Source organism: Cylas formicarius, unplaced genomic scaffold (assembly GCF_029955315.1).
Source record: "Cylas formicarius isolate icCylForm1 unplaced genomic scaffold, icCylForm1.1 PGA_scaffold_2__14_contigs__length_35257938, whole genome shotgun sequence".
In the NCBI taxonomy this organism is placed as follows: domain Eukaryota; kingdom Metazoa; phylum Arthropoda; class Insecta; order Coleoptera; family Brentidae; genus Cylas; species Cylas formicarius.
The window spans coordinates 24,863,579-24,891,234 of NW_026844319.1; the positions used below are offsets into that span (position 1 = coordinate 24,863,579).

General features: G+C 34.2%; 1 protein-coding gene across 7 annotated transcripts in view; it reads left to right on the forward strand.

Moving 5' to 3' along the window:
• LOC132698811 (potassium voltage-gated channel protein Shab) overlaps positions 1-27,656 on the forward strand; it is a 130,663-nt gene that overhangs the window by 98,477 nt on the left and 4,530 nt on the right. For all 7 annotated transcript variants that reach the window (XM_060665117.1, XM_060665124.1, XM_060665122.1 and 4 more), the window contains 7 exons: positions 6,975-7,064; positions 16,232-16,483; positions 20,406-20,711; positions 20,772-20,940; positions 24,925-25,107; positions 26,201-26,397; positions 26,451-26,621. In XM_060665117.1, the coding sequence (XP_060521100.1) occupies positions 6,975-7,064; positions 16,232-16,483; positions 20,406-20,711; positions 20,772-20,940; positions 24,925-25,107; positions 26,201-26,397; positions 26,451-26,612 (1,359 nt within the window). In that variant the 3' untranslated portion in view covers positions 26,613-26,621. The remainder of the gene's footprint in view (positions 1-6,974; positions 7,065-16,231; positions 16,484-20,405; positions 20,712-20,771; positions 20,941-24,924; positions 25,108-26,200; positions 26,398-26,450; positions 26,622-27,656) is intronic.

Consider the following 27,656-nt stretch of genomic DNA (forward strand, 5'->3'; position numbering starts at 1 on the left):
ATACAACAATGTTAAACGCAAGAGGTCATGGAGCAGAAAAAATGAACCGGCTCAAAGCGTGTCAAAAGCCAACATTCACCAAAAAAAGGTGATGCTCTCCGTTTGGTGGGATGTCAAAGGAATCGTTTTTTTTGAGCTTTTGCCGGACAATACAACGATTAATTCAGAAGTCTATTTTCATCAACTGGACAAATTGAATGATTCACTTAAAAAGAAGAGGCCCGAATTAATCAACAGGAAGGGTGTTGTGTTCCACCAGGATAATGCGAGACCTCACACAAGTTTGGTCACTCGCCAAAAACTTTTACAGCTTGAATGGGACGTACTGCAGCATCCACCATATTCTCCAGATCTGGCGCCTTCCGACTACTATTCGTTCCGGTCCCTGCAAAATTTTTTGGATGGCAAAACCTTTACCTCAAATGAAGATGTCAAAAACCACCTGAACCAGTTTTTTGCCGGCAAGGACCAAAACTTTTATGAGAGGGGAATTATGTTACTGCCAGAAAGATGGCAAAAGGTGTTGGACCAGAATGGCCAATATATAATTTAATAAAATATTTATTCATTATACGAAAACTGTCTTTCATGTTCTCCAAAAAAAACGAAATGACTTTCCGAACAACCCAATAGATGAAAGGTGTCGAGAGCTTTCTTCTCAAAAGCTTCCATAAATATATTCGCGATGACTGGTGATAGTGAAGAACCCATAGTTCTTCCTGACATTTGTTCAAAAATTGGACCGTTATAAGAAAAATATATTCCAGAGAAGCATTTTTCAATTTAGGTGAGAAGGTTTGGTTCCAGATTCTCGGATTTTAAAATACCTGAAATGCTGGTGAGAGTTTCAGGAACAGGAACTTTAGTAAAGATGGATTCTACGTCGAAACTAACCAGAATATCTTGTGAATCTAATGTAATGCTTTTTATTTGTTCACTGAAGTGAAAGGAATTAAGTACGAAACTATCAGTTTTCCCTGTAAAGGGCTTTAATAAGGAAGCTAGATATTTTGCTACAGAATATGTTGGAGAACCAAGCTTTATTATGATTATGATTATTATTGTTATTATTATTAATATCCCTTAATTACCAACATTGCATATCGAAATGTTGCTCCCGGTATAACTATGTATTTCGTTTTCATTAAATCGATGTGACTGAGTGAATAGAACATCAAATTTTCTTTCTTCTTCCTAGTGATCTTAAAGTTATAACCCAAAAAAATTGCTATTTAAAACTCTGTATCTTGCTTAATGCTCAATTATCGTACATGCAGGTAAATTATGTATATTTCAATGAATCACCCTGTGTATATGTATTTTTTTAGTGTCTCTATTCAACAGAAGTTTTAGATATGGTAAATGTGATCCTTAAATATTTAAATGAAACTGTGCCTATTCCCCTGACTTGATAGATTTATATTTTTCCAATATACAGGCTGTCAAAATGATGGTGTGAAATATTATATATCGGATAATATTCCTCTTCAAGATTTCCGGAAAAAAATGATATTACTAAAATGGTCAAAATAGAACCGCGGAAAACTTTTTTAAATTTCCCACATGATGGCTATGGGACGCTATCTAAGATTTAAAACAATAATTTTCTCAAATTTACACCAGAAACAAAAGAATATCACTTGAAAACAGCTTGTCAATAGTCTTAAGACGTTACTTTTGTGTACAACAAACACAAATTACACTGACTGTCTAAGCATAATTTTAATATTGGATTTTAGGCATTTGTTTTTCATTCCTGACGAAAAATTCTTATTCTGCATAGCCTGGCACTTGTATATTGATTATTATGCACACGTTTTTTTTAATCGTTTTTAATTTGAAAGTTTAACTTTAAATTGTATCAAAATAAATATATAACAATAAATACCGGCGTAATAGCGTCTAGGCTAAATAACCTTTAATAAGTTTTCACTAAATTTTTATGAAACAATTTCATATTATTGTATTTAAATTTAACTAACAAGAAAATGTTGCTTTTTTTGTTAAAGTATCGAAAAGAGCGCTCTAGCAGCCTCACTGGGAACTGATTATATAGTTAAGATAGATTTGATGAAGTAACCAACAAGATGAAGTTTGTTAAAATCCTTCTTTTTGAAGTTACAGTTGAATATTTAACATTGAATCATCCCCAGCCCTTTATCTTATGTGAAAAGGCGTTAAACAAAATACCCTCGTAGAAAGTTTAGATTTAAAAGTCAAATATGTTTACTTTAGCTAAAAAACTTTTGACTGCATATGTCGATGACGAATAATTTCCGAAGAAAAGTATTATGCTTCAATTCAACCGGGCTAGTAAAATATAAACGAACCAAAACACTTAGTCAGCAAAATAGAGTTAATGCGTTTTGAAAAACTTCCAAACAGTTTGCGCCATAGATTATTTATTTCTTACATTTTATAAATAAATTCGGGCACAATCCTGCGCCGAGATTAGTTTCTTTTTTTATAAATATTGTAAATACACGTCCTCAGGTAAATAGTGTACCCTCATTGTTCGGAAGAATACATACGCTGTATTGGGAGGATGCGGAATGGTGATATTTTGTGTATGAATGTAAACTCGAACTGTGCACCGATGTCTATTTGGGAATAATATATTGAATTACAACAGCGATTTAGTGACTCTGGAAATGTGACTTTTGATGGGCCGGTAAAGCTAATATTAAACAGGCCGGTGACAAAATTTGTTTAATTACCTATTCACGAAGACAACTCGAAACAATGTGGGGAATCTAATACCTCAAACAGAAAATATGCCTTAATTTCAAATTAAATATAATTTTCTATACTGTGGTTCAACATCTAGTATAAAGCAACTAGAGATTCAGACTGGCCGAAGTTTCAAGCCCAATAATTTTTAATAAACGAGTGAGTTAAAAAGTTTACCGAACGTGTTGCATACTATACTTTTTCTACGACCGTTAGTTTTTGGGTACATATTCGCAAAACAACACGAATACATTAACCGTCAGATGTGACAAACGTCAAAATTCAAGGCGTTGGAAATAACTCCGAAAACATCCGATTGCTCCCAAACCTGTGCTGTAAATTCCCGGAAATGTCCGAAGTGGCCCGGATTCATGGGAAACGAAACTGACTTGGTAAAGTAACACTTCCCACACTCTAGATCGGTGGGTAATTAGGTATTTTATAGACGGGAGTAGAAAATATATTTTATGTACTGATAGAAGTAGCGAATGGGTTAATATTTAAAAGCCATTAAAATGAATTATACTAATTTTGGAGCTCCTTTGGGGCGATGTTACATATTTGGTTAGTTTAATTTTAGATATTGTTAGAACAGAACTTTAAAAATTCATGACAGCTCAGTACTACGCATTAAATTCACATCTCCCTAAAATATCAAAGGTAGAGATTTAAGAGATACTCTGTATATTGGCACCTAACTTTATTCCATACAGCACTTTTGTGCTACCATGCTTTTTTTATTAATGTTTTTTAAATAAAATCAATAAGTCACAGAATATAAGAGATAAAGTGATATGATCGCTTTCTGGCTTTTGACATAAAACATAAAAACCTAGTTCTAGTTGCTTATCGACGTTACAATGTAAATGAAGTAACGTAATATCAAGCGGCAACCAACAAAGTTTCTTATCATACCACACTTCAATTTCATTTTAAAACCCAAACTTTTCATTTCCGTTTCGTTCATAAAGAATTCTGTTCGAACCTAGTTGTGAGTATCGATCATTTCGCTAGACCGTTCGTAGTCACGTGGAGCACGCGACCCGAAAGACAAACATAATTGGGTTGATTTAACTAATTGGTAACACGGCACCATTTTGGGATTACAAAATATATGGCGAGATGGGGATTCAATTTTGTACCCCGTTCTGAATTCTATGCTTGCCAGTCTCTGCACAATGTCGAGTGGAGCTCAGCCGTTTGCTCTAATTTCACGCGAATTACATTCGCATTTACTTGATGACGTCCTAGAAGTTCCCCATTGTTTCTTTAAGTTCAATCACTTTCACTAAGTTGTTAACCGGATGGGAAGAAATTTTTTGAAGAACAGATGAGTGTGACAACTGTCAGAACTAGACAATCACTATTTTATATTTGGATATTCCAGTGGTTTAACAATGACTAAAAGAGAAATGCTTGATCTAATTTTTTTTAATTGCGACTTTAACAAGTCATCTTGATTGTTCTAAATATATCAATTTACTCCTGCCTGAAAAATGAGTTGCCATTTCTGTATCTTCTTCTTTTTCCTTCTCTTCACCAAAAAAGAGCATTAAGAATTATGTTAAATATGAGGTCATTAACATCCTATGTACATAAAAAAGACATTTTATTATAAGTGCATAAGTTGTTTCAATACACAAAATGTATGCAATTTTTTAATTTTGTTTTAACTTTATTTCGCTTTATGTTCTAGTTGATAAATTTTGGTGATGAAGGGTGATTCAATAAGGGTTTCCACATTAAAATAAAAATAAAAACTCGGAAGAATATAAAAATATACAAACATTTTTATTTGCCATTTTAGATTAGTGTATTACAATTAGGTATGAAAGATGATGTCATTCAAATGACCCCCGCGACTCATGTGGCATGACGTAATCCGTTTATTGAAATTTCCTATCACTTTTTGACACAATTCAGGTTCTATGCCGGCTATTTCCCGTCTAATCTCCTGTTTCAGCTCTGGAATAGTCTTTGGTTTATTTCTATACACTCTGCTTTTTAGATACCCCCAAAAAAAAATCTAGGGGAGTAAGATCACATGATCGCGACGGCCAATTGTTACCGCCGTTACGTGAGATAATCCGACCAGGAAACTTGCCCCTCAGCAATTGCATCGTTTCTCTGGATACCTCCGCACCAAAATGCGCACGAAGCAGTCACTTTTTAAGGATGCATTGTTTTTTGAACAATCTCTGTTGGATTTTCCAATCCGCAAATACGAGCATTGTGTTTGTTTACAAAGCGACCAACGTGAAAATGTGTCTCATCGCTAAAGATGATTTTCGTTGAAAAATGAACCCCTTGTTCTCGTATCCATTCTGCAAACACGATCTCGATCTCGAGGTTTCAACTCCTGAGTTATTTGGACTTTATATGGGTGTAGATGCAACTCGTTTGTTAAAATTCGCTGTCTGGTTGAATACGTAAGGCCCAGTTGCTGCAATCGATGACGAATCGATGTGTTTGGATCTTCGGCTACACTTTCGCGAACATTGGCAATATTTTGATCTGACCGACCTGCACGAGCACGTTGAGGGACTTTGAGGTTAGTTACAGATCCAGTTTGCTCAAATTTTTGAACCACATTCCAATTTGTCCTCTCAGAAGGTCGAAAAATTCACGTAGAGCCCGAAATGCATTTTTCTTGATCGTCCATTTTCATAATAGGCTTGCACAATTTTTACACGTTGTTCAGTCGTATATTGGTCCATGAGTAATTTTGTTTATGTTTTGAGGTTAGAAATCTCATATGATAATAAAGAAATACAGTGGCGTTTCAAAAATATTTCAGATTTTAATGTGGAAACTCTTATTGAATCACCCTTTATTATGAATAGATTACACCATAGTTTAATAAACGACTATTTTTATAGAAATTTATTAACGTGTTGCATCCTGCACTTTCCATGACCATTAGTTACATTTTTGGAAAACAGCTCAAATAATATCCGCTGAGTGATTGACAAGTCTCACAAAAAACTGTCAGTATGTATAATCTACCGAAAACATCCGATAGCTCCGAAACCCGCGACTAAACTACGTAACGTCTGTGGTAACTCAAGACAGTGTCTAAGGAAGCTAGAGTCTTAGAATGACACGTGACACGAATTTAGTCATCATTTTAGCATTGGGTATTTTAGAGTGGCTAGTGAAATAAATAATATTTATTTTAATAAAAAGCAGCAGCATGTAGCTACCATATACAGATCTAGTTTACATCTTCTGAAAAAAAAAACAATGGTTTTAACATAAAAAATGAACATTCCAAAAGCTTTTTATGAAATAGGTTTATTTGTGGTTCTCTCCTTCAAACACTAAGTATTCACATCATTAAAATTCCAGAAATACCATTTTTTGAGGTGCTAAATAGCATCTCTAGCTTAGGTGTGATTGTTTGACTTCTAATACCTCTAGCGCTGTGAACAAAACTGGGTATACGTCTTTTAAACACACTATACACGCTGAAGCACATTGGTACTTTGGTAAGAGCAGTTAGAATCCGGCTTGGCAAACAGGATCGAAGGTGTGTGACAACAAAAACATTGGGTTTGAACGCGTCTCTCCTTGTTCGGCTTGCCTATCTCTATGACACGATCTCGAGCAAGTAAATTTGTTGCCATTTTTTCCATATGCACATCCGTTCTTGGCAATGAGAATTTCTATATTCAGCGTTAGTTTCTAGGAAAGTCATTAAAAATTAATAAATCTGCGGTTAGAAACAGTAACGAAGATATGTTCAAATTTGATCGAAATATGAAGGAAAATAACGAATGTTCAAGTTAGGAAAAAAGTTTGGAAATTACTTCCATAATACCCTAGCTTATGCTAAGCTATGCTCATGGACGTATAAATTACATCGGCAATACAAAAATTGATTTGAAACTTACATACATACAAATTGTAGATCTGGTTACTGTTATTTTTTTTGGGAAGACGACCAGATAAAAGATCGTAGCGTAGCTTAAAGGAGCGCTGTTCTATTAACCTGCCTTTGAAACTGACAAACATTTATATTATCACTCGTAGATTCGAAGAGATTGGTACTGTGAGTTCTAGCTACATGAGACGACGAGACGGTTTAAATTTGTTGTAATTTGCCGTGTTGTTCTCAAATAGACACATGTTCATGTTGAATATTGCACCTCCTGTGAATGTTAGTGTACATTTATATTAACAAATCATTGAAACATGCTCGTAATTCTTACATAATATATATTTTTAACTTGTGTCTATCCTAGGCTGACAGCAAAAAATCTGATACCTTGAAGAAGGCTGACAAAATTGACGAAATTCCTAGTGAATACGAATGTTGCTTTTGCACAACCAAGGTAGTATTTCGTTTATAATTCTCTTTCACGGCACTCTTCACTGCCTAGATTTTATTCCACCATACCCGATCCATATTCAAAAACGAGTTTGTTAGACAAAATTGTACCGCTTTGATCCAAAACCGATATCGAAATTCTCAAATGATGATTGTGTGGAGCTAAACACATGGTAATAACCTTTGATTTTGATGATAGCTGTCATTTTTGAGGATGTTTGATATCGGACGATGTTTTGCAATTTGAAATGCTTTACGACATGTAGATGCGATTTGACGGACATTTTTTTCACCAGTTGGTTCCATATACTACACCATACGGTTTCGCATTATGATCACCTCACACGCTAAAGTAGCGCGCTGTTTGATTGATTGTGATAAAATCGAATTTATAGGCATGCAAAAAGTAAAATGGCTATATTTAGTAGTTGACTAGATTCCGGTTGTTTTGTTATATTGTCGTGTTTTTCAAAAACGCAAACGACACTCATTCCACACTATAAATTGAGCTTTCATTCAATATTTTGGCAATGTCGGAATATTTATAAAAGCGCTTCGTGTCACTATCATGGTGGGTGAAAGTAAAGAAGAAGTTTTGTCTTGTGCCTCGTAATTTTTAATCGGCAGCCAAATTGGTTGTATCCTCGGTAGCCATTTTTTGAGTGCATCGTCTGAAGTGCAATGCGAACGACATTTTCAGGATTACAGTGACAGTAATGGCGGCCAATGTAGGGGAGAGTGTGTGCCGCTGCGCACGACCAAAAGTGAATAGCCATAAACAGGTGAGTGCCCAGCGGCGGCCTGTACACGGCGTGTTATTTTGTACAGAAGCCTTTGTGTTATCGGTGTGTGTTCGTGCAATGAGCACTCTCTCTGTACCTATTACCGACCCTCTTTGTTTGTCTTTGTTGGGCGCTTTTTGATGTTACGCGATGCCTGGAAACGTGCAATGAAAGCTTACTTTGTCGACCTATAGTTTGGTGTCTTACGCTTGCTTGCACATCTCCTGGTGTCCTTCCAGAAACACATACACAGTCACAGTCAGTCAGCAAAAAGTATACGTGATAACAACTTGTTTCAACTCTACGATGTTGGATCAGGTGGAACGGTGGAATTAGGACCATTCTCCCATTCTCGTCGGATTGTTAATCTTACCTTTGGTAGGCGTAAATCTCAGACACCCCCCTGACCTCCGACGCTCTTCCAATCGTTATAGATGTACAGATTTCATGCATTATTCCCATCAATATTTCAATGTAAATCAATCATTGAATTTAAGTTTTGTTAGGAAATACATTGAATATTTAATTCTAGAAGCAGATTTTACAATTCTTTTAAGTGTAATGTCGATACTTCGACATTGCCAATAAAAACATGCCTCGTATATATCAAAAGCACTTATTTACTTGTAAATCAGACTTCAAATTTAAAGTCGGTAGCATGTTCCATTCAAAATCCTGACCCAGTTACCAGGTAAGGATTAGATCGGTTTTCTAACCAAAACCCAAAGGAAAGCTTGAAACTCGAGTTAATTACATAATTACATGGCGATTAAGTTAAACTTGCCTTATATAAACCTTGCTAGTCTGCGAGATGCGGAGTGTGGAAGTTTTATATAGAAACTGAAAAAGTTATATATATTTATATAATAATTTTGGAGCTGGCATCCAAAGATATTTTTATGTATGTAATTTATTTTAGTGTAGCTCGTAAAGAGTGTAAAGTGTGGTCAATTATTATTAATTATTAAGTCCAGACCTAAGCCCATTGGATTTTTTAATACCGTCAATAATGACCATATTGAAAAATAAACAAACGGTTACAAAAAAGGCAATTGTTTCTGTAATCAATTAGTTGCCAATGAAATTAAAAATGATCGATGACTCTCGCCCAATTTTTAAAGATTTTTTAAAAAACTTATAGATGAAGGTCATTTATTGATATTATTGTGCATTATTGATATTTAGGAATTTGGGTTTTTAATAGTTTTTGTAGTTTTTAGACAAATTTTGAAAATGCAAGAAAGAATAAAATTTAATTTAGTGATGTTACAACCGATCATAGGTGCCCTTTTGTTAATAAAAAATAAATGTCGTTTCTGTCCACCGTGCATTTTAATATTCTAATAAACAAATACAATTTGATCGTAGATATCTCAAAAACTATTTCACTGGTACTATTGTTTTAAGGTAAAATTTGAAATGACAGATCTTATCGGCTGAAAAAGCGTCCAGAAATGACAGTTTTTGATGTCCTTCGAAAGTGCTTGTATTCTCAGCAAATATCTAGTAATTATAGGGTGTAAGTGACTACAGCTAGCGCGCTCTATGACTACATTAAGAGTTTCGGAGGTAAATTTTAATGACGCTACTGTTAAAATTGTTGTAATTATAGCAATTTTTGTAAAAAAAATCACAACTTGTATATCGTAAACCAGTAAAATTTCTATAAAGAAAGTTTGCCTTAATCGTCATATAACCACCCTGTTTAGCTAAGATTTTAATGTCGGTTTTGATTGAAAAAATGGAGTGCGTACTGGATAAATCTTTTCACAAGTATTTTTATATCTTGCTCTGTCAATTTTGCAAGGGAAATGAACAATTCAGCTATATCTATTCTAAAACATGTGTCACATCTTTTCAAAAAAATTCTGTCTGACTCTCGCTCATCTTCCGAGCAATTTTGAAATCATTTCAGATCGCATTGTGCGGTATTAGCCGGACCGTATCTCAGATTTGCTCTATTCGCCTTATAGGGTGTACCTTATGCGTTTCTTTGACTACTGTCTTTGAATGAGTCATCCTTCATAAGCTCAGTATGGTCGAGTGTCTAACTATTTATAGTTATATAGAGAAACGATGAAGCGCTCTCTATTAAACGCAATAAACCACAATAAATCTTGTTTTAACAATCAACTTTTGCTATTAATATTCAACGGCAATTACTCGCTAATTTTTCTCAGAATTTTGTGCCCCAGCCAAAGTAAGCTGACTACTAATCAAAACCGCAGTCACTTTAAGCATAACACTCCACACACTGACACTTTTTAAAAGAGCCCAACAAAGATTGTTTTACTTCTAACCCTGATGAACATAAGAGTTGCCTTTCTAACAAATTAATCATTATAAGAGTGGCGTAAAAATAATTGAGAAACATGGAAAATAAAAAAAGGTGAAGAGAAAATTTGAAGAATGATGAATCTAGAAAAGATCTGATTTTGATTACCACAGCCGCAAGCCGCAAGTATGTACTACAAATAAAACGACGTGTTAGACACTATTTGATATCATGCCAGTGATTGTAATTTTATTGCCGTTCGATTTTTTCAGTCTACGTCTAGTGACAGGATTCACCGGCTAGTTTTTTTTTCTAAATTTTAAAATAACCTACTAAAATATAAAATCAGAAACTGTTCTGTCCTATAATTTTAATTTTTTAGCGGAATATTGTCCTACTCATCGATACGCAATTTGCCCGTGAGGTATAGCGCACCTCATCTCTTAGCGACATCGCAATGGTGATAGTAGAATTTGAAATAACCGGTTTACCTTCATCAATTTAAATAGAACACCATATTTTTTCATTTGGTGTTTTTAAGATAAATGTTTGATTTGGTTTTGATCTGCGCAATACTTTCTCGCAAATTCTAATATTAACAATAGCAAGTTGAATGTATTTAAAAAATAAACCAAACCACTGTTATTAAAAAATGTCTCTTTATACATCAGAATATTGGCTCAAACTCAGATGAACAAATAAACAAACTATCATCGCAAATTGGTTAACCAGATCCCCAGACTTAACCCCAACACCAGACAATATGCAAGTTCGTGTTAGACACGTTTTTTTTTAACTAAAATTTGCAAATCCTGTCCGAAATATTATTAAAGGAGAACATTCAAGTGCCGGGAAATGAGCCATGTAAATAATAAATAAATAAATATTTCTATACGTTCGCAGAATGTTTTGTTCCAGCCAAAACAAGATAACTATGAATTAAAGTCACTTTGACCATAATATTCCATAGTTGCCACACTACTGTGCTTAATGCTCTATAAGCAGAGCCAATCCAAGCCAAACTGGTAGACTAAATAACACAGGCAACTAAATCCAATAAAACTTTCACTTAAAAACTCGAAAGGGCTCAAATATATATAGCACTTTTGGGACGACCTGTATATTATAAAAATAATGCTATAAAACAACCACCAAAAATTTCGAATGTAAGGCATTTGGGTCATAATATGCCGCTTCACATAACCTTGAATGGCCCTGTATAAATAACGAACTGCAGAAATAGTAATTTAAGAATTATGTCAAATGCTAAAATACCTAGAGATTTTTAGTAAGTATTCTTAAAAAATTGTCAATTGACAAAGGTTACTGCCAAATTGCTAGCTAAAATTTAAGAAATTTAATTAAAAGAAACCAAATAACAAGTTAAAAAACGTATTACATTTATATTTTGTACTGACTATCTTCAAGTCGAAATTTACGAAATTATGGTGTTAGTTGATACCATGCCAATATTGTAAACACCCTGTATACTCCTTCGCTTCAGCCAGAATTCATCTCAGGTTGGCAATGGATGGGACAATAAAACTTTATATGCATACTTACATTGCAATCACGTTTGTTATTAATACAGAAATAAACAGTCTTGCATGATGGAAATAATGAGGTTTGTGGTATATTGCATGCCGGAATCGTTGCATGTATAACATCTATTTTGTTTGGTATATGATAGCCTGTTGTTGTTGGGTGGTGGTATGCATGACCAATACTACTAAACGCTAATCGTTCTAAATTACTGTTAGTGTACTATTCAAAATGCACTTTTTTATAATTTTACGATTTCGACGAACTATTTTAAGTACGCGGAGATGAATTGTGCTAATTCTACGTCATGGTCTTTCTTAAATATTTGTTGATATGTAAATTTTCCGCGAATAAGCTGCGTATAATTAAAATTTTAACTCATATTAAACCTCACGGACTACGAATTATCCATTGTGATCAGAATGTAATTAAGCTTGTTTTATTGCCAATAAACCGAGTTGATTACAGACTACCAACATTGGCGCAAACTAATAAAAATAAGTCATTTTACAATTTCACGTTTCGTTACTTGATCACACTTATTTATTATCACATTAATTTTCGAAAATGGTCTAATTAGGTGATCACGAAGCGAGACAGGTGGAATGAGTTCCTTTATGACATTAAATTTTTATCTTAAATGGAGTGTCCAATACTGAATTTATTTCGACACCCAAGAACTTAAGGATTTGGTATAAGATTGTCAAGCATTACTGAGTAAAATATAGGTATGTTTATTTTAGGCAGGCTTATATGTCGCCAACAGGCTTTCGTGAAGGGGTTCCAGCTTTCGTATGTAGTCATTTTCTATGCTATGCTAAGTGTTAAGCTTCGAAAGGCAAAAATAATCTTATTACTCATTGTAATTATTTCAAAAATAATGGCTATCAACATAAGAAACCTGGGCGTATAGGATCTAAAAAGAAATTAAGGGGAATCTTATTGTAACAAGAAAAATGTTAAAATAACTTTACAGGTTTTATTATGGGTTATATGAAGAAATGGTAAATTCAATAAAGGATTTCGAATCGTAAGTTCAGTAGAACCAATATTCCCCGCCATATTACATAAAATGATCCTTTCTAATCCCCTTTTCTTCAAATCTTTGCCGGTCAACCAGTTGATAATCTTTTGTTTTCCCCAATACGAAGTTGGTGTTTTATATATCCGTCGGGAATGATATGACGGTTCAGAAATACTAGTCTATCTTAGTAATAATCTTTCTTGTGGGATAATCTCCCATTTGACACGACTCAAATATCAATAGTTCTGTTGCATTTCAGAAATTTAACGTGTAATCTTCTTCCTCTTCCCCATACTACTTTAATACCTTTCCTTAATGCTTAACAATCACTAGTAATATTTTTATGTTGTCACCTTTTGTGCTCACAAACCCTCATTTGAACCCTCAAGAATGAACATATTTTATGTTCACTATCAAGGATTTTGCCTTTCTTTCTGAACTTTGATTCCATAAACATGACCTGGTGCAATAATTTAAATTCAGCCTCTTTACTTCCAGTCATTCGACAACATTTTTCAGAATTGTCTTGTGCCATAAAACTAGCTTTATTATGTCTAAGGCCTTGATTGTCTATTTATTTCCATAGGTACGAGAGAGACCTTTTATATTGCGGGATTTGCAATAAAAAACTATAAGCTACCAACAAATATGACTTCATCGTTTCTCAAATTATTCACCCTGATGATCAAATCACTTTTGCATTCGATAAAACCAATCTTCAAAGCATTTTTCAAACGCATCAATCGCTTCTTCTGGTTTTAAAAATCGTTGCCCACGTAATTTATTCTTAATGTATGGGAATAAAAAGAAGTCATTACGTGCTAAATCAGGACTATATGGCTCATCAACTCAACGTTTTTAATGCTCAAAGAACAGCATAGGGTCGATCGGGGGAATAGTAAACAATTTTTGCAACTTTGATATTTTTTCAATTTCATCTCTAAATTATGACTCTAATGTTCTAATATTAACTACAAAATAATTTTTGGGGCATTGTTTGAACCGTAAACTTTACTACAATGCAGAATAATATTAAAAATAAAAATGCGAGACTACTTTAAAAAAATTATCTGGCAATGTTTACCTCAATGAACCTCAATGATCCTTCTAGGTTCAAGAAAATGCAGGGGTATATGTGAGCGCTAACCTTATAAGCTAGTAGATAATTTTGCAGTGTTTACATTTACCCCAAAGTTATTGGAGAACATATATGCTTGAAAAAAACTCCATTTCAAATAGTTTTATTTATTACAAAATTTACAGTTAGTAACACATTAGGAAAAGAAAACAAATTGTTGAACTACACATAACAAAATCGGTACTAAAATGAAATCACTTGAGTGATGGTGAAATTTTGGTATATTTCCTCAATAGATTTGAGAGCTACTACTGCAATGTCACTATCTTTTACAGAACACAAGTATCTATGTATATTCGTATTTTTTTTACCATCTGTGAATTTAACAAGAACAAAATCACCATTTTTCAAATCTGTGCTCTTCAGAGTGATAACTTCTTTATTTTTGTTGCAATCTTCTTCCCAGGAACTCTCTGAATCCCTTTTAAAGGATTCAATTGAATCATCGTCACTTGAGGAAGTCTCTGTTTTTTTCTGCCTCTTCTTTTTCATAGCTCCCTTTTTTTCACACTTCTTCATTCTCTTTGGTCTTTGCCCTGTCTTTGATGGTACAGTGATTGATTTTTGTTTCTTGGTTTTTCGCCCTGCTGTTTTGCGGCCTGCACCAGTGGAGTCCATGGAAGTTTTGCATTAATTAATCCTTTGGGAAATTATTGCAATAGGAACATTATAATATTCTTGAGCTTGCCGGTGAGTTTTGTTGTGGTACTGAACATCTGCCACAGCACTAATGACGTCTTCTTTTGTATATCCCGAGCCAATTTGTTTTGCTCTCTTATTTTCGAGGCATCTGAAATACTTTCAACACAAATTGAAGGAGTGTCTACATTTACCCCGAAATAATGTTTACTTTTGCCCCATATTGCAAAATAGCTGAGGCAAATGTCAACAAAGCCTTAATAATCCTAGAAAATTGTCGAAGCCCGACTTATATTGAGTGCAATTCATTTACATACACTTTTTACCACTAAACGAAAAAACGAAATTTTTGCATAGGTTTGAGAAGCACATGCATCTAGCCAAACGAACTCGTCAAAACAACGTGATTCCTTTAATACTAGTAGTAGGGGAATTCTTTTCGAAGAGTCACGGCCTTTCAGTTTGGCGGTAAATTTGTACTCGTTTTAGGTAGCGTTTAAAATTGCCTGTGTTTATAATTACAACTTTTGTGGGCTTTGTCTTATTTTGTCGACTGCTGCTTACTTTCAGGTTCATATGCATAAATCCATGATTCATCACCTGTCACGATATCATAGACTTCTTTGAAAGCACCGCGATCGTATTTTTTTAACATTTTCTTCCACCAATCAACACGAGCCTTTTTTTGAGCTGATGTCAAATTGTGTGGAATCCAACGCCAACAAATTTTTTTAGCGGCCAAATGTTCATGCAATATTGTATGTATGCTGGTCCCACTAATGCTCAAAGGTACCTCAATCTCATAGTAAGTCACATGACAATTCTGCAAAATCAGTTTCCGCACTGCGTCAATGTTTTCTTGGACAACCACCGATTTCTGACGACCTTCACGAAATTCTTCCTTAAGAAAACTACGACCACGACTGAAGTCCGAAAACCAGCGATAAACTCCAAAAGTCGAATTAAGTCCACGTCTAAAGTTGTAAAAAATTATTGCATGAAAATGCTCCCGATTAAGTTCCATTTTTAACCGTCACATTTTTTAAAAATTTATCACAAAAAACACAAACAACACTCTTTAGCCAAAACCTAATTGAGTAAACCTAACCTCACAATGTCAAACTTCCCTATAAAAACGTTAGTCGCCAGATGGTAGGACTAGTTTAAGAAAATCCCGAAATATAAAAGGCAGCCCTCGTATTTAAAAAAGATTTTTAGAATAGTTGTTAAATACTGTCTTCAAATTTGCCTAGAAAAACGCTAAGCTTTTGGTCTCGGTAAATTACTAAGCAATGGAAACCTGTGGCGTCCCATTTTGTGGGTGATAATCACTTGCAAACAAAAATCATTGAATAATCATAATTGATTTTGTCTGGTACTTTCGTCAATCTGCCAAATTTCTATATTTTAATTTATTCCTATCTGTTAATTGCTATTTTTCTTCCTGTTTCTTGAAATTATCGAATGTTAGATCACCTTCCCTTTAATCTCTGGTACTGCCGCAAATAGACGTTTTTACGAATTTCGTTGTTCTGTAATTAATACATACTTGCACGAGGAAACATAAACATGTAATTGGGATACTATTATAATCATTATTTGAGCCAATAGAGTAGCGGCCCTTTGACTAAATTCCTTTTAAACCATAATTTAAGGTTCATTTTTTTAATTCGTTTTTTATTTCTGCGAGTGTATCGCAGGAGCGCAAAAACAAACAAACGGACTACTTGTTTTTACTCATTCAAATCGGTTAAAATTCGCTTCTCCGCAGGACTATAAGGACTTCGTGGACGCCGAAAACCTCATGCCTCTGGCGACGAGCGACTTTCGGACACCGGTATGTCTCGAAATGCGGACACTGAAACCGGAAGTGTTGTTGGAAACTTTGATACCGCAACAAATTATGGGGGCGTTCACGGAAGTGGACGTGGTACCATCGAAAAAGGCCAACGGTACCGATCTGGCTAGTATGGACAGTTCGGATACATTCGCAAGTTGTGCAACTAATCCGTTTAACTCACAGGTAATTATGTCCACGCACTTATTTTCCTAAAGATATCTACTCGGATATCTTTAGAAGCAAATCTTAACCTATGCGGCTAATGCAAAATTATAACCTTGGTTAGTTTTTTCTCCGTGGACAAGCTTTTGCCTACGGAATTCTTCATAAAATTAGCCTTCGTATGCCTTCCAGAGCAACTCGAGCGACTCATAGTTTTCATTATCCAATTCAACGTACAAATTACGACAGTTTAGAACTGCTAGACTAGCCAACCACAGTCTAATTGATTTTTTTGTCGTTCAGCATTTTCTTGGGTCAAGTCTATAATAATTCATATAGTTATGAATTTCTTTGTGGTATTAGCAGTATTCTTATTTTGTTTTTATATCTCTAACTCTAGTTAATACTTTTAATAATTCTTTTTTGCTTTGGTTTTAAGTGTAAAGCTTATTGCATACTGTTAATTAGACTTCTTCCGTTGATAAATAGATAAATATTATTTTTGATGTAGAAGATTTTTAATTAATTAATAACAACTATTACCGCCTCTGAAAATGTGCATAAAAAACTTAACAAATAGGCAATAAAGTGTAGAACTATCAAAATCCAAGTTAAAAGTTTTTTGATGATTTATTCACATAATTTGCGCGTAAAAATCCTCAATCATCGCATTAATTTGATCTCACAATTACGGTACTATGAGAAGAAACTTCATATGTTCGGGAAAGACATATTTGAATATAAAAAGCATTTTTACATCGCATTAATTTGATCTCACAATTACGGTAGTATGAGAAGAAACTTCATATGTTCGGGAAAGACATATTTGAATATAAAAAGCATTTTTACATATCTCAGATGTACGTTTATGCCGCTAATTAAAAAGTTTATTTGACTTAAACGTTCAAAATTCGGGAGAGCGTTTTTAAAAACATTTATTACACAGAACGCGAAATAAAGTTTTATTTTAAGCGATACAAAAGGTCTTGATTCGGGATACTTTCTCGATGGTGACAACGTCTCACCATAAATAAATCACATATGTCACATTTTTGATGGATAGACACCCAATAGTGATCTATCTATCTGACAGATGATTTTAGTGCTTGCTGCAAATCCCATAAACTCAGGTTTAAAAGCAAAACAGATTCTAAATCTGATCACTTTAGTCCGCGTATCTTGCTGCGGCGATGATATTTGGTCTGGTTGTCTCTTACAGTTAAATAAAAAATCGAGAAAGGTTAGGAATGGCGGAATTCGCACGCCCACTTAATATTTTAAGCTTTATGCCCATTACATTTCGTTAGCAGCGTACCACAATCTGGTAACCACGATCTGGCTGCCATGTAATTACGTTATATGCAAATTTATTTTAATTAAGACAATGCAACGAACAGGTTAGAGGTGATAAAGAGTTGGTAACTTTAAGGTATGTTTATTTAGTTAATTTTAAGTCAAAAAATTTATATCGCGTTTTTGTGATGTAGAAGTTTTATTTTTTCTAAATAATATTTGATGTAATATTGATATTTTTTATTTTTTCTAAATAATATTTGATGTAATATTATATTATTTCAAAAATGAAAGAGACATCTATTTTTTCCTTACGAATTTTATCCAAGTACATACAGAAAAGCTATGACCTGAAAGACATGCAAATGATGCTTTCCATAAGTTCCACATTTGTTTATGAAAGTGTGCACAGTAAATAAACACACGCAAACGAGCAAGGTGACCCCATAGCAGTTAGCAATAGTTTGAAAAGAATTCAATTAAAATAAACAAGGCACTAACGAACGACTACCTGAAGAATAAGTTCGATAAGGAGTTGAAGAACCATTAGTATTTTACTTCCTATAAGACTAAAAACATTTAGAGACCGTATACAGCTGCTGCAGTTAACCCTTTCAGGACGGAACCATTTTGCCGCAAAAGTGCCACACAGACGGCTGTTTTTTACGTGCCTTGAGGACGAATGTCATAGAAATGTACTTCTGGGGCCCTTTATAAAAATGCAAAAAATACTTTTTTTTTAATGAAATAACTTTATTTCAATTTAACATTTTTTTTTCTAGCAAACTTTTGAAAAATATTAAAAGATGTAAATGAACATATACAAAATATTCTTAAATCAAAATATAAAACTCATTATAAACAAATGCCGAAAGTATTTTTTAGAAATTTTTTCTTTGTGTGGTAGATCTGGAAACATGGAGTTACACACAAGCCTTTGAAACATTGTCTACACATATATCTGGAAAGTTTTCTTTTTTTTTTCCTTTGCTGTTGTGTGTGAGCATACAATACATCTTCTAGAGACGGTTTTTGTCTTTTCAGTTGAGGGAACTAATGTGAGGAAATGTCTGTTCTGTAGTCTAGCTATATCAGTAGTTGCAGAAACGGAAGTGGGCTTGTTGGTATTGGATTTGTATCTGCAATAACAAAAACTAATGTCATTTAACAGAAGAATTTGAAAAAAATCAGCAATATATGTGAATAATAGCCAATAAAATGTATAAAAACCTTTTGAAAATTCCATGTAGAAGATTTTGTTGAAACTTAGCAAGCGGTACTGGGCAGTTTCATCAAAAACATGCCATGTGCATTCAACACACAGATATCCTATATATTGAACAATAATGTCATTTTTTTATAATTTGTAAGTATCTGTCTCTGGTCATTTTTTGACTAAAGACTGGAGAGTATAAAAGAGCATCTGTTGACAAATGTTCTTTTATTTCAAGCTTTATATTTCTACTCATGATCATAGGCAACCCAAGAAAGGTGAAAAACTCATCTAAATCAAGATTCTTTAGTAAAAAGATTCAAAAAATAATCTATTTCAGGTAAGTCTTCTCTCAACGTAATGTCCTTTACTCCACTCTGGCTGTCATTAAATTTATGCAACTTAGGCAGTTAATATGTATGTCACTATAGTCCTTGGTGCCATTATCATTGTGAATGTTTTCGTTTGAGGTATTATGATGACTCTCTAAACTTACATCTTGCAATTCTTCATCAATCTCTTCTGCAGAACTGCTTCCTCCTCCGCCGACATCACTTGGCAAATATTCACTACCACTATCAATAAATGATATGATCTGATCCCAACAATTCTTTGAGACTCCTTACTTCCGCGTCTGTTAGTCCGCAATAATTGCCTGTAGCGTTACTATTTGTTTTTTTTTTTTCGCAAAGGTCCAGCTTCTTCTACGCACGACATTTTTGATGCAACTAAAACACTTACAAATACGTGGTGTCAGGTTTTTGAGATCTTTGACAGATGAGCGCGTCTCTCTTGTTGAGTGTATGCCATACGGACGAGCGTCACATATATCGGACAGTGGCCAATATATATGGCGCTAGTCCATATGCCCAATTTTCCAGTCATAACATATAGGCAGTCGGTTCACTGCCGATCACTTCAATTTTTCAATCCTGGGTGATTTATCATCGCCTTTAAAGCCTAAAAAAATCCTGACCTATATAACCTGTGATGCATTTGTCCCACTGTCAGATATATATGTCAACCATCTTGGAAGGGTTAAAAGATCTCTCAATCGCGTTGACTAGAACAATCTTGTGCAGTTAAAATTTAAACTTTGAGTTTAAATAAATTTAATTCAATTTATTTTGCATATTCGTTCAAGATGAGGACACATAAAAGAAATAAGTATTTGTGGATAGCGAATGTTGGTAATTAAAAGCAATAGGCTCAAATGTAACAAAAAAAAATTGAATTGGTGACACCAAACCTAAAACTTTTGTCGCCTGTTATATTTGTGAAGGACTTTACTTGAAAATAGTCTATAATTAATGGCTAATTTTTAAAATGGCTCTTTAATAGTTGCCGAAGCCGAACACTGCCGACTTGTTCTTCGAAATGTTAAATTGTCAACGCCAGTGTGATCGCCGCGCATTTGCTGAACTATTTATTTCATAGGGCGATTTGACATCGGAAATCCTCGAACCTACAACACTCGCCTTGGACAGCAACCTCTACGTGAATCCTTTAGACAAGTCCACAGACAACAGTCCGACAACAATTCCACCGCCAGTACCACCCCCGCCTCAAAGAACCACCGTTAAAAAGTCAGCTAGTGGCGACACAGCATTAAGAAGTTTGGGAGCATCCCCATTGGACGAGCAAGTTGGCTTCGGAGGTTTCGCTCAGATTATGGACAGAGGCAGCAGGGTTAGTCTCAACGATTCGCCTTTGCTGAGAAATAGGAAAACTAGATTCCAACAGGTTAAAAAATCAGGGTATCGAGTGGTAGCGGCGTTCGTAATATAAGACGCGCTCTTGTAGGGGGGCAAACCAAAGACGAGGTTTGGTGATGCCCGACAGGAACGTGATTCGCAAGAAAGTCTGGATAAACGGAGAAAAATTTCGCTTATTCCAACTCGGGGACTGGCATCAGCTACACGGATCCTTAACCAGCATTTGTTCGGACATAGTTTGGGAGGATCACGAGCTGGTAAGTATCTATCACCCATATAGTTGTAAGATAATAATATAGTGGCCCTACTACAGTAAAAATTGATGCGCCGCAGGTGGCTATGGCATTTTTGTAGAGAAGGTGTGGATCTTTTGTGCATGCGTCACCCCCAACTAACCGAATTGTCACATTGTCGTAATTTTTCTGAAAAAATTGACTAATTTTCATAAGAACGCAAAATCAGTCTCTGAAATCCGAATATAATTGGCAACGCGGAGCTAGGAATTGCTATGGCCAGAGAATACTAACAGTCTGTGACATTGTTGCTTACATCTTTGGTGGTTATGATTCTCTCTTTTTGGTTATTTACATTTGAATCCAAATTGCAATAAAATATAGCTAAATTATTGTGTGAATTAATACAAATTTTTTTAGCATTTATCAATTGCTGTTAAATATTTTTAAGGGGGAATTTTTTGCGGTAGCCGCCATGCAATTTTTGCTAGCAAGATGTTTGTTAAATTTTGAGACAATAAACTACACTTTTTAGGGTTTGGTTATGTTAATTCTGTTACATTTAGGGCTAATTGTTTATTGACTTGTTTTATACAAGTTTTTAATTTTCTTCGTTACATTTTCCAATACCTACAGTTTTTTAAAGAGATTGTCAATTGGTACTTTTCATAATTATATATTTGTGAGGCGAAACTTTCTGCAATTACTAGCCTTGCGATGAAAGAATGGCCGTTCTGTGTATATGAGGTGCTTGAACATTTTTTCCACTTAGATGTTTCCAGTGCCATATCTAGTACCTCAAAGTTATATTTACACTTTTAGAGTCACATTTCGTGAATTCGACTTTATTTACATTTTCAGTGTAGGTTAAACCAATAAATTTATAAAAACAAACCCTTTGCGCCTATTTACGGCCACAAATTCGGCAAAAAATAGCTGGTATCGTGTCTATAGGACTTAAAGAACCAAAACTCCAAACTACTTACAGAATTATATTGAAAACGCCGATCCGGATGCTGTAATTCAGCATAATATTAACCATGCACTTGTCGCCAATTTTTTTGCCTGAAAATGTAATAGGATTTCGACATATTTTGAGAAAATACTGCCGTAAAAATGCAGCATCCAAATATTGACGACCTGCCAGCGGCAGGTTGTTGAAAGCCGCAAGGCCTTATGGGTCGGACGTCGGTTAAAAAAGAAATTTAAAATCTCGCGCATGCGCATATTGAATAGACCTTCTCAAAATTTTTCCTGTACTATTAGCATAGGCAAGGCCTCCATATGTTTAATAGCTATATGGTATCACCTATAAAAATACAACATTGCTCTTAAAATGTGCTACATATGATAAACTGACAAGTAAAGATAAATATGTTTGTTTTAAAAATGAAAATATGCTAGAGAATTATCAAACTTGAAAAAAGAGACTTGCGGACTTATGTTAGTGAAAGATTTAAGATATTTTGGTATACACAAAACTCCTGTGAAACTCCAACATTTTTAAATATAAGAATTCCCTTAGTATCGACTTATTTTATTTTATAGAAAGGGTTTAAGAAAATATTTATTTAGCCTTTTGTTTTATATTAATTTAACGATCACGCAAAAAGTGGAAAACCCTTAAAACAGCGGTTTTAACCGGGAATTTCCTTGATCTGTTATAGGAAAAATAAAACAACTAAACAATTTGGTATTACACCAAAGTTGATGGGCGCAAACATATTTTTTCAGATGGCTCCAGTTATAGAACATATTACCAGTATTTAAGATGATTTACATAAGCTTTATCCATTTTCCTTTTTCTACAATTTAGATGACTCAGTGGGGGAGATACATATTTTCTCTAATTAAAATAGCAAGGTAGACAATGTTAAAATTGTTAGTGCAATTCTGCAAACGTATAATCACTACTACAATATATCAGTGCTGCGAATACCCTCCGCTGCTGGAGCATCGAAATTTGTAGAAAAATTAAAAATTCTTGTTCTAGAAAAAAAAATGCTTAGGAAAGATTCCTTCTTTTTATTGCATTTTTCGTATCCTTTGCTTAAACATTTTTGAGGTACCTATTTGATATTATGTGACAGCAGTGGCATTTGCAATATAGATTCCTTTACAATTTCAATTGTACAAATTTTTGTAGAGGAAGACTAAATTGGATTATTAATTCCGTTAATTATCAATACAGGTTGGTAAAAGTAATTCAAGTCAAATTGAAAAATCGAAACAAAACATTTAAAAAAACTAGAGACTATCTTCAGAATTTCATTTTATTTACAATTAAAAATCAGGATAACTTTGTGTATATTTGTATAAATATATATTACAATAATAATTGAACGTTTGAACGTACAACTTTACAAATCAAACTCAGTTTTTAAGTTCAATTTAACATTTTTTTTCTTCTTCGGTTTGCAAACATCATTTTCCACAGAAAATATTGAATATTTCAAACGCGGCAACTATAACACAGAATTAAAACTCTGTATCCTAGAAAATTTAAATTAAATCTTAACTTGTTAAAGGAAATGGCTGGCATTGCTTTTCAGTCTGTTTTAAATCGAAAACATTTCTCTATTTTCTCTGTTTCGTCGGGGATTATTATGTAAGCTCAACGGGGGATTATAACGTAAAATCCAAGAGTTATCTCCAAATCTCCTTAAATGCAATAACATCATTTCCTGAAACGTTTACCTTTTAGATTCGATGTTATTAAATGCACAATAGATCTACTTTTAAATTTAAAATCCAATTTCGGTACTTCATGAAAATTTGAATATTTCGTTAAGCTGTTCCATTGAGAAGTGCGCGATTTAAAATGAACTTAAAATTTCCGACGAGTTTTCAGGGAATTCAACACTAACTCTCTATTTTAGCAATTAACGTTTCTCCTAGTTTATCTATTTGGCATTTAGCTCGAAAATTCGTCTCAACAAAAGATCGTTTGTAGCTACGGACAAAAATGTGGCATCTTACAAGGTTTGTACATTTTGGGATAGCTTGACAATTTGGTTTTGCCCACCGACGCGAAAAAAAATAAAAGAGTATTATTAATTAAATGATTTCCACTTCAAACGAGCGAATCTTTCATTGTTGTCATGATTGACCCTTTATTTCTTAGTTATCGAAACTAAAATTATGACTGGCTTCCGTCCTTTAAATTGTCCTTGATTGTCCTCTTTTTTATTTCATAAATGTATCCACAATCAAAATACTTTTGGATCCAGTCATAATTTGGATACCGTCCAAGAGTCTTGATGCTCGATCAAAAATCGACAGTTCTTTTTGGTGGCAGATGTGGAGTCAGCACCCCAAAATGTCTTCTTCGAATGCGAGCAACTTTTGTGTTCCAATGCTTATATTCTGTACAATACCGTATGGATAAAAACTAAAAAATACATTTTTCGACGGATTTTTCACTACTATTGGAAAGTGCGTCTCAGTTCCTACAGCTCTGTGTGTAGCGGGTGACATAAAATGTACTTATCACCATACTTTTTCCTAAATATATTTTTAAGTAAGGAATATATAAAGCCCTATTTTTGATATATTTAGTTTGAGGAAACCACTCCCAGTTTAATCAGAAGTGATGTCAACGTTACAATTTTCAATAGATTAATAGCTGGCAGTTTTCTGCCCAAAACCTAAGTTGGGCATGAATTCGCTACTAAATAATTTTTATTGCCTGATGAGCTATGAAAACTACATATCCATTTCTATCTGTCAAGTGGCCCATTCATGGCGAACTTAGGCTTGGAAAGAAATGTTAACATGTAAAATAAATTAAAACGAAAATTTTGGGTATATTTCTATTATAAGGTTGACATCTATCAACAAACTCAAAAAATGAGGCTAATATTCAAAAAAATAGCTTGTATACGTTACAAAAATGTTTAAAAGTAGGAGAAACCCTCACTCTTCGTATTACATTATTATTTGGTTCAATTTTTCAGTGATCTCATTTTTTGATTTAGGTTTAATATGCTGCACCTATATTTCTATTAGGTAAAAATGGAGGTAGCAAATCGTCGCTGTCTGTAGATTCGATGGACAGTAGGAGCACAACATCACCGCAGCTCGAATTGCATCGTCGGTCAAAATCAATCCTGAAAAAAGGTGACATCGGTGGCGGTAGCAGAAAAGAAATCGACCCAGAAAGCGAACGCCTTATTTCCGACAATGGATCAGGTAAAAAAAAATATCTAAGCGCCTGATTCGAACTCGCTAACGTTTCGCCAATCACCGTGTTGACTTAAAAAAAAATAAAAATTGACGCAGAAGGAATCCAGAAGTTTTGTAAAATGTATTACAGTAGCCTGTGGAAGTTTCTTTGAAAAATTAAGTATGTACATCGTTATTTTGGTTGTCAGCTACGATTACAAAGAGCATAAGACTGCACCACTTTCAGAGCATTCACTTTCTCATGTTCATTATTACGTCCAATTTTGGATGACTCCAACATTTGTGGCCGTATATCGGCAATAACACGGCGAATGTTGTCTTCCAAATCGTCAAGCGTTTGTGGTTTATCCGCATAGACCAATAGCCCCACAGAAAGTAGTCTAGCGGTGTTAAATCACAAGATCTTGGAGGCCAATTCACAGGTCCAAAACGTGAAATTAGGCGGTCACCAAACGTGTTTTTCAATAAATCGGTTGTAGCACGAGCTGTGTGACATGTTGCGCCATCTTGTTGAAACCACATCTCCTGGACATCACGGTTATTCAATTCAGGAATGAAAGAGTTAGTAATCATAGCTCTATACCGATCACCATTGACTGTAACGTTCTGGCCACCATCGTTTTTGAAGAAGCACGGACAACCAGCCCATAAAGCGCACCAAACAAGCAAGCGTTGTTCAGTAATGCCAACTTAAAGTTCTATACATCGAAAAAAACACCCATTATAAGTCTCGATAATATTAAAAGCACTGTCATCATTGAAAATCTATTTCTCTATTATAGTCTCCACTATAAAACACCTGATTATGCAGTGAACAGGCGTGCGGAAAGTCACTTTAAGACTACCACTTCGTCCTTTTCCGGTATTTTGGCCACGGGTTTGGAAGCGATATTTTAGCCACTGATAATATTTTTAAGTCTGTCATTTCTAATGGTTAAGTCATACGTCATTGAGTATCCAAAACTAATGACTATAGAAAAAGTATAACATGTAACTTCTTCAGGTACTCATTCGTGATTAAAGTGTCGTCTTTCCCTAAATCGTAAACCGTTTCTTTTTTTTTTTGGAGATCACTGTGAATCTCGTTTTATCGTTTTAGGCGTTTATGATGGCGGCGGAGACTATTCACCATCGCCGCCACCAAGTCGGTTGAGCGGAAAGACAAAAATAGTACCTAACAGAGCCGCATATCAGCAGGACGTTGACAGATCGCGAACGTTGAAGTCTCAACTGTTTTTTATGGACGATGTCGTCAAACAGGCCGAGAACCGAAAGGGACCGGCCGAAGTAAATCAGGTTTTGAATCGCGCAAAATTCATTAGACATTACCGATTAACTTTGGGTTTTAGGTGCCCCTGTATATATGTCCGCCGCCACCGCCGATGGACGAAGGCAATTTTTCGCCGACGGAAGAAACTCGCCTGTTGCCTATTTTAGGGTCGACGCCCACTTCCGGTTCCTGTAAGCAACCAAATTCCATATCGAAAGATCATATACATCCGTCCGCGTAGCATTCGAAGGTAAAGCTAATTAATCACAGGCATGCTATTTTTAAATAATTCATAGTTCAGGAAAATTAAAACATGAAAAACAACAATACCAACTCTTACCGACCTTATGATAGCTAAAACAATTTTTTGATATTTATTTTTCCTTTCCACATTTCAAACATTTAAAATGTAATAATTAATTAATTAATTTTTATTCATTAATTAACATAAAATAATTACCTAACCTAGTTAATTAGGCTCTATAAAGAAAATTTTATTTGTTGACATATGTATATATATATATATATATATATATATATATATATATATATATATATATATATATATATATATATATCGATATTTCAGTTTCGACCAGCTAAATCTAAAGCACCACGTGTTTAAAGTTAAAAATTGAATTTTTTTACAAAAAGTGATATCATAGAAATTGCTAAATATATAACAAATTGTGGTAATTTGTTTTTTACTTTTATTATACGGGGTCTTTTCTAATTGTCTGTCAATAATTACGAAGGCGATTTTTGGGTCCATTTTAAAAAGAAAACTTCATATGAACATAAGTCGTAATCGTCTTAACTTTTGGTAAAGATGAAGATAAAGATAAGCTTTATTTCCATAAGACTTGATTTACAAGTGTTGGATATTGTCAGCATAATACGAATGTAAAAGTATATAATTATCTTGGTACAATTAGTAAATTAATAATAATAATAATAAGTAATACGTATTAAAAGGTATCACAATAAAGAAAATCCTTAATATTGTAATAGGCAAGGCTTAGCAATCTGTCTTTAAGATTGCATTTGAATTTTGTTTGACTAGTTATCTCCTTCAGTTCGATAGGCAATTTATTATAAATTTTTACAGTCAAAACAAGGACAGTCGATGTGTAGATATTTTGATGTTAAGATTCGGTCTTAAACTGTACGGAATATCTAAGTTTCTTGAGAGCATATAAAGACTAGAGTTACTTTTTACATACGTGGCACAATTTAGTATGTGCATACCAGGAAGTGTCAATAAAGAGTGTTGTGAAAATAGGTC